The following is a 9,072-nucleotide window of genomic DNA, read 5'->3' as shown; positions in this document are numbered from 1 at the left end:
TGTGAGTTCATGATTTATTGTGATTTGAATTGAAATGATACATATACTATTTATATTAATATAGAATACAATACTATTTATATTAATATAGAAGATAAAAATGAGGAAATATAAAGCAAAAACATTTTAAACTATTACTATTTGCATATGGAGAAGATAAAAATCAGGAAATATACCAAGTGATAAAGCCAATATTTTTTAAAACTTGCTCAAAATATTTTTTTCTAATACGAAAACTACAGTAATGATGGAAAATCTATATATAATATACATTTTGTAACAAATCTGTAACATTTTTGCTGTAGCTTACATGCAATTTAGTCAAATTCCAACCCACTAAGATGGATGTTGAAAATATAGTACAGCACATATATATATTTACAGTACAGTATATATATATATATAATATATATATATATAATATATATATATATATATATATATATTATATATATATATATAGTTTTATTCGATAACGAGATGTATAGAACAATATTAAATTATTGGGTAATATCTATGCAACAGACTAGTAAGGTTTTATAGTCTGTAAAATAAGTTGAGACTTTGCACATCCGAAGAAATTACAAGGTTGCCAAATCGTGTAAAATTGCAACTTCCACAAATTTTCAATTTAACGTCAGAATTGGATGTAGATTATCATCCCCGATATGCGAGTAGTGCTAAAAAAGTTCCAGATACCAATAGAAAGGAGACATTCTCTCCGTGAATTTGATATAAAATTCTTACGCATTATGACGCCCCATGATTCTGAGAGAAATGATATTCAAAAGAAAGAAAAATTTTCGCGATGCTTCCAATTTCATCAAAAAAGTTAAATATTTCCTTTTAATCTTTCAATCTTGGAAATATATTAGCATTACTGGCATATCGGGGATGATATTCTACATCCAAAAGAAAGACAAATTTTCGCGATGCTTCCAATTTCATCAAAAAAGTTAAATATTTCCTTTTAATCTTTCAATCCTGAAAATATATTAGCACTACTGGCATATCGGGGATGATATTCTACATCCAATTCTGACTTGAATTCGAAATTTGTGGAAGTTGTAATTTTACACGATTTGTCAAAACTTGTAATTTCTTCGGATGGAGAGTCAAGTCTCAACTTATTTTACAGACTATAGTAAGGTTGTACAAAAGTTACCCAATGCACTCCTTGAACCAACCCTCCAAATATGCAAGTATGTATGTATATATCAGCTTACATTATTCAATTCGATGGAACGAATTGCTCTGATTTAGTATGTTCAGTTAATGGAAGTACAACACTATTTTTATATACAATAGTATGCAACAGATTTTTAAAATGCCAAGTGTGAAGAATAAACAAAATTGACCTTCATTCAAAATGTGACCACTTCATGAAATTATATATTTGACCGAGCGAAGTGAGGTCTAAGATTCAAGTCGACGGTTTGGCATTTCTCTTAATGTTGAAATGTTTATATGTTTAAATGTTGCGCATTTACGGCGAAACGCGGTAATAGATTTTCATGAAATTTGACAGGTATGTTCCTTTTTTAATTGCGCGTCGACGTATATACAAGGTTTTTGGAAATTTTGCATTTCAAGGATAATATAAAAGGAAAAAGGAGCCTCCTTCATACGCCAATATTAGAGTAAAAATCAGACTATAGAATATTATTCATCATAAATCAGCCGACAAGTGATTACACAGATGTGTGGAGAAGCCAGTCTATTGCTGTATTTCCATAAGGTCTATAGTTTCAATCAGGTACTTGTGGATGAGAATACTGCGTGAGATGTACTGTTCACAGAACTACTAGTAATAGATAACAACTATTAGCGTGGAGCAAATTTAATTGAACGTTACTACTCGAGTCAACTGTTGGAGCAAGTTGTAGATGGTTGATCAAATTACACACAAACTGTTTTTAGGTTTGGCAGGAGTTATTTCTGAATAGTATAGCTAACGTTACAATGCTAAATATTCTGATAACATCTAGATCTACTAGCATATATAAATAAATAACGTAAAGGTGAAAAATTACATAAGGGTTTATGCAAACAGGGCAGTCTTAGCTGGATATAGACATAGATATCCACAAATATATGTACTTCCTTCTAAGACCTCTGGTACTCGGAACGTGTGTCCGCGTCCACCCAAAATCACATACAGTTTCTCAATCTACCCTCGGAAAACATTAATACCTTGTAACAGCCTTATCACGTCCACACTGTGGAGGATCTAGGGGGGCTATAGTTCCCCTTGGATATACAATTTACACTGGATAAAATGTCAATGATATTTCTAATTAAATTTTATATACAGAGGGTTGATGAAAATTATGGAAACAACTTAATATTTCCTTTACAGGGATAATTTAACATTGAGGATAATTGGTTTCATTGGGAATCCTTCCAATAAAATTAAAAAAAAATCTTTTCTGTCGCTTTGAAATATGTTTATTCGAATAGGATCCCCAATGAAACTTACTGTCGAACTATCCTTTTGAAATGTTTCCATAATTTTCACCAAACTTGTATATTCTGGAAGGAAACCCCTTTTGTGGAAGATGAACCCTCGATCCCTTAACCCTGGGTCATCCGCCACGGCATGCAAACACATAGTTTGATACCTAGAGTAGTACGCAGGAGTTCTCATTCGTGGTGCTGGAGGACACTCTCGGGAGCACTCTCCACAATCAACATGATGGACTGACCCTGGTCGGCCGAGTTGACGCACTCCACCTGGTGACTGCTCCAGTCCTTGCGTTGGCAGAATGTCGAGCAGTAGGGAGTGCGCCGGCACAGTGAGCACTCAGCAAACGCGTCGCGGTTGCAGTTCGCGCACTGCAACATCCACATTCGTTTGCCGGTTGCACAAAAGCCGGTTGAATTTTAATCGTGATCAATTTCGCGAGAACTAATCAGAGAAGCCTTCTTTTTTAAAAAAAAACCTTCTTTTCGAAAAAATAATTCACGATTAAAATTCAACCGACTCTTGTCATATTTTGTCAATGTAACTGATTAGTGTCATACAGTATAAAAATCACTCATGCAACTTTTGTCCAATTACACGTTAATTAGATTAACCTGAAAGTAGAGGGACTGAATATTGTGGAACGAATATATCTTTAGAACAGAAACAACATTTTGAAGCAGACGTAGAGAAAAGAGGAAGAGAATGTTTTTTCGAATGATGAATTTCATAGTATTATAATATAAGAACAGGAAATTCAGCTATTTCAAAGATCTTTGAAATATGAACAAATCTAATCAGGGTCAGAGCAGCACTCCTGCAATTATTCAAGCTATTTCTGAATTTCATGATCGTGAACCAAAATTAGAGACTGAATTATATTGTGAGGTAAATATATTCAATACAGAAAGAACATTATTAGAGCAGAGATAGAGAACAGAGGAAGATAATGTTTCCTTGGGATGATAAATTATTGTACTGTATGACAATATGAACCCAGGAAATTTAGATTAGTTAGGATATTCCTCTATTAGATTTTGCTAAGAAAAGAGGAGAAAGTGATTCCTTGAAAGGAGGAGTTTACAGTATTACAATATAAGCCCAGGAAATTCAGGATACTTATTCCTAAAATATTAAATTTATTTCTACTCACAAGCTGATGAGCTTGTAATGAATAACTGCATCCTAATGTGTTTTCAATAATTAGTTACCATGAAGAGAAAAATCGTATTGATTAAGACACCTTGCTCTAGTCAAACTTCAGGAGTTGGTAAAAGTATGGTCAGCGTAAAGACGGTCATCAACTCCAACTGCCAAAAACAATTAGTTAGGTTGATAGGTATTTGGTTTTATTTTGTAGTGATCGCCAGAAGATTATCATGAAGGATTTGGCGGTGCACTTATTACAACAAAGCTTTCAATAACGGTCAGAGTCAGAGTGAGTCTTTAGATAATATAAATGGACATGACGGTACTTTAGATGATATATATATATATATATATATATATATATATATATATATATATATATATATATATATATATATATATATATTATATATATATATATATATATATATACTTTGAATAATAAATATATAGGGACTGACGGCGACACTTTAAAGCCTCAGGTATCTCAGTCTCAAGTGATCTGACATGCAATGAAAAATAGGGTACATACGCATATTGTTGAAGCACAAAGATGACTGCGATTGGCATTCATGAAAAACCCTCCTGAGGGCACCACTGTTGATGATAATAATATACTGTAGTGTTCCTCTAGCATCATGTCATGATTGATATAATGCAACAGCTTGTATAGGATATGCGGATTTGCATCGTGTTTCCGAAATAATTACTTTTATAGCTGTTGATGCTTACAAGCTCCTGTTTTCCATTTAATTACTTTTTCATCTAATTCAATTGAATTCAAGTGTGATTACTGATTTTAAATGACTAAGAAAGCTAGTATGAGCTTGGAGAATAGTGGAGTGTAAACAAAACCTCAACTAATCCAAACAATAAAACATTTCGCTAACAACTCACACGGAACAAATAACAAAAAAATACGAGTATTGTAGGTTTTATTGATAACAATGAACAATGGAATATCAATAGTATTTAGGAACATTCTTTGATATCTAATATGTTCTAAGAATTAATCTCCCATGTTATTTTTTCAGTATCTAGTATGCACAATAATTTTCCTTTTAAAATTCTATAATAGAGTATGAAATTTCGAAGATAAAAAGAGAATATTTGAAATCAACTAATACAAGTTCTATCAAATTGTAGCATACACATAACGTCACATATTAATGGTGGCCTATTTACAAATACTGAAACATTATAATTTCTTCAAATTTTCATTGTAACCAAACCATTGTTGTTAGAAGTCTTACAACGTATGAATGTTTCATTATTGTTCCCGGATTAATCCAACTTTATTTATTTATTTATTTAATCAATGAGAATTACTCAACTTACAGAAAAGTACCACAGGCTTAATGTTCCATTATTTTTCCTGAATTAATCTAATTCTATCTTCAATGTGACAATAAATTACAATTTTAATAGTGATAAAATAACATTTAATTTGTTCCGTTCGAAGAAATAACTCATATTTGATTTTAATATTTATAAAACCAATCAGAATGACATAGACTTCAGGAAGGAAATGAGCAAGCTAAATTTATATTATTAAATTCTCTATGTTTATTCGGTTATCTATTATTCTAATGAACAGTTCGCTACGTAAATTCTTGAGGCAATAGAGACGTGTGCATTCATACTAAAACCAAGTATATTATTAGAATAATTTTGATAAAAAAATGAATTACCTTTTTATTATCAGTGTCGTCGGTGGATGGTTGGAGACTAACAGTAGTAATGGGGTCAACAACTTGGGTATCAAAAACCGTCCTGCAAAAAGAACATTAGTTGACAAAAGTGAGAAAAAATCTCCCGAGTTCTAGCCTGTAAACTTGCATGGATTTGTGAAGAGAGAATAAACAGAGCGTATCATTCAAAATTCAGTTGAAACTCTTGCGTTTTACGAGAAAAAAATCTATCCAATTATGTAAATTATATTATTTTTCATCAATTGGTATTTGACTAACTAATATTCAGATCAAAGTATTACACAAATCACATGCTAGAACAAACTTTTAGAAAATATTTTTCTTTTCAGAGATATTATTATTTCTACTTACAGTCTTATTTATAGTTTGAGTTTTGTTTTGCAAGCTTGACCCAATACCTCTAAAACTAAAATTATATTTGAATACAATCCATCATAAAAAAACTTATATCCATAAATCAAAGAGACAATATATGTAATTTCAAGATTCTATTTCATTTTTTTATTGAAACAAGTTATATAGTGATCGTAAATTCATACAACACTAATGATCACTCTATACATCACCTTATTTATCGATCAAGTCAGTGGCGCTCGGATTGCTGAGCGCTAGTATAACTTTGTTTGCATCCCATCATGTGAATTGCATCCGCATTGGCAAACAGGTTGTTTTATCATTTTATGAAATAATAAGTTAATACTTTAAGCTAATTTTGTCCTAATATTTGCATGGATTAATTATTTTAGCAATGTAGTGTTTTCTGCTTATGAATTTAAAGGTGTGATTTTATTGTGAAGTGCTGTATTGGTGTGTGGTGGTCATGATTTAAATGAGGTTAGGTCAACTTCGACAAGTCTTTTGGTGCGTTAATAAATATGTTGTTTTAATTTAGTTTATAGGAAAATGACATAGACTACCTGCTTAACAACTTTTTAAGTTGAATATGCTCCATAAAGCACCCCCACCACTGGCCCACCCAACTGTTCAGGTCAAGCGCCGCCACTGGGTCACGATATAGCTCAAATAAAAATTGTATTCATAGAATAATGGAGGATGTTTAAAGGAGAGTCATGAAGCATAAATAGGGAAAAAGCTACAGTAAGTTACTGTACTGCTGGTTCAATATGTTCCAAGTATTTCAGTTTCATAGAATCATCCAATGCTCTGATTAGATTGTATTGAATCGTATGATCTGTAAACAACAAAAAGTTGTTTTCTATGACAAAATAAAGTAGAGGAAGAATACATTTTACAATAAGCAGGAAATTAACCTTGAAGAGTTGACTTGAGCAGCCAGAACGGCGGCTTCTTTTTCTCGTTTCGCTTCAAGCTGTAGCATTTCTTTTTCTGCTCTCCATTGTTCTTTCACTTCTTCTACCATTTTTTTGACAGTGGTAGCAGTTTTTACGACTTTTTTCGTCATCTGGAAGAGATAGAAATGATAAGTAAGTCACAATTTCCTACAAATCATAAAAAATTTCGAATAAGTGGGCAAAGTTTATACTTACCAATGAATCTAGAAAACATGGATTCTTTATTCCTTAGTTTATTACTTTACCATATACGGAAAAATATTTTGTTTAACCAGGTGTCTACTGAACCAGGCTCAGAAAACTCCCTTATAATTCCCGCTAATCACGAAATTTTCTCCCCGTGGACACCCTGCTTGATTTGCTTTGATTAGTCTTTTTCTAAAAAATATTTGCATTCTTCTGAGTTATATCAATCATTAATCATAATTGACCATCTTATTAGTTTATAATTTGATCATTATGTTGCTTCGAATTTATTGTCAGACTTCCTATCAGGCAAGAGAAACATTCAGAAATAAGGCGTCTTGTATATTCAACGTTTACAGTCCAATTTAAGTAGCCTGAAGAAATTAATGGACTTCTTCGTGTACTGTTGTTATTGTAATCGACTTCTTCAACAATTGAACCTGTGGCGGAATCTGTTTAAAACACTTGTACCAAGTCAGATACAAATACAAATTGACATTTCGTTCACTTGGTCACTGACGTTCCACGACACTCTGCGACAGTCACCTTCCAACATCAACTAACAAAATTTCAAGATTCATGTACCAAGGAAAGACAATTGAGTACTGCGACACATTGGAATGTTACACAGAATAATATACAGAGTATATCCTGGAAGAATATCAGAGCTAAAATGATAAAAATTTACCTCATCGAGTTTCTTGAAAAAGTCATTTATTGATGGATAATCGGCAGGAGTGAATTCGTCCGGTGAAGGAGGATTCAGATCTCCAGTTATAATTGGGCTTGGATTGGCAATTACAGCTTGAGTCCCACCACCTGGTGAATTTATTTCGTTTCCTACAACATTAGATGAACAAAAAAATGAATGAATAAACCTTTTGAAAATTACATAATTGATTAATATTTGATAATATGACAAAATGTTTCTAAGCTTGAGCCTATTGAAAAAACTCCTCTATCAATAAATGCAAAAAATACAAAATAGTCTTATTCAATTCAATTTATTCACAACACACAAAAATACAATGAGAAAATGCAATATACTACAAAACAATAGCAGTAAAATATTAAAGACAATATTGCTAAAATGATGTGTGCTGGAAGAAAGAGGGGGGAAATACCTTGCCAACTATGGTTTACCATGTAATAGGCGGGTAAGGTAAAACTGAAAGGGAAGGGTGTGTGATAGGGACATGAAAGGAGGTATTTGGATAGGCAGGGCTGAGGGAAGGGAAGATAGGATGTGAAATAACAATAAAGATAAGGGTTACAATAATTGAAAGATTGAAAAAATAATTGCTTTTTATCCAATTAATGATTTCCTGCTTCATTTTCTTTGTAATTTTAGCATTGTTGAGATGATGATCCAAAATTTTATTGATTATTATAGTACTTAGATAAATAAGTTTGCGTCTAATTTTTTTAATATTAGTATTATATATCAAATACTTATTTGAAGTAGGTCTCAAGCTGTAATGTCTATTTAATGCGTTGTTGGTGCATGGGAAATTGGTTCTATTTTTTTATTGAATATTCAATTACATTTTCAACATATAACTGTCTAACTGTCAAAACCTTGAATTCATCAAATATAAGGTCAGTCGGGGAAAATCCGGGTTTTTTAAAAATAGATTCAATTATTAATTTCTGCATCATGAACAGTTGTTCCAAATGGGAATTATAACACCCTCCCCCCCCATACTACTACTCCGTATTGCATTATCGACTGTACTAAAGCAAAATAAAGAATTTTAAGATGAGTTGGATTCAGAATTTTTCTAGTTGCATAAAATTTGAAAAAGAGGTATTTCATCCTTCTGCAAATTAATTTAATATGGATATCCCATTTCAGGTACTCATCTATATAGATACCTAGATATTTACAATTTTTAACTTTACTAATGATAGGACAAGTGCAGGAGTTGGGGTCAAGGTTGCAATTTGAATGGAGTTTCAAGTTTAATTCTCTGTCTGGCTGTCCTAATTTATTGAAAGAAAAGGTAATATGGTTGTTTTTTGTATGTTTGAGCTCAAAGTATTTCTATCTAGCCACTTTTTTATGCTCAAGCAGTTTTGCTCTGCAATTTCATGAACCTCAGCCCACGTTCTTTCTGAGAAAATAGTTGCTGTATCATCAGCAAAGGATATTATAGTTGAGTTTTCAAGTTTTAAATTTAATAGATCGTTTACATAAATTATGAAAAGTAATGGCGATAAAACAGTGCCCTGGGGGAGGCCATAAGGG

The 9,072-nt window shown here is 32.1% G+C and overlaps 1 protein-coding gene across 1 annotated transcript in view; it reads right to left on the bottom strand.

Moving 5' to 3' along the window:
* Positions 1 to 1,798: 1,798 nt before the first annotated feature.
* LOC111056769 (deformed epidermal autoregulatory factor 1) overlaps positions 1,799 to 9,072 on the bottom strand; it is a 31,756-nt gene continuing 24,482 nt past the window's right edge. The window contains exons 10-13 of the mRNA XM_039431463.1: positions 7,513 to 7,664; positions 6,597 to 6,748; positions 5,305 to 5,386; positions 1,799 to 2,835 (exon numbers count right to left, since the gene is read on the bottom strand). Coding sequence (XP_039287397.1) covers positions 2,644 to 2,835; positions 5,305 to 5,386; positions 6,597 to 6,748; positions 7,513 to 7,664 — 578 coding nt within the window. The 3' untranslated portion in view covers positions 1,799 to 2,643. The remainder of the gene's footprint in view (positions 2,836 to 5,304; positions 5,387 to 6,596; positions 6,749 to 7,512; positions 7,665 to 9,072) is intronic.

Source organism: Nilaparvata lugens, chromosome 6 (genome assembly GCF_014356525.2).
Source record: "Nilaparvata lugens isolate BPH chromosome 6, ASM1435652v1, whole genome shotgun sequence".
Taxonomy (NCBI): Eukaryota; Metazoa; Arthropoda; class Insecta; order Hemiptera; family Delphacidae; genus Nilaparvata; species Nilaparvata lugens.
Note: the sequence above shows the minus strand (reverse complement) of the source record. Positions and strands in the feature narration are given on the sequence as shown.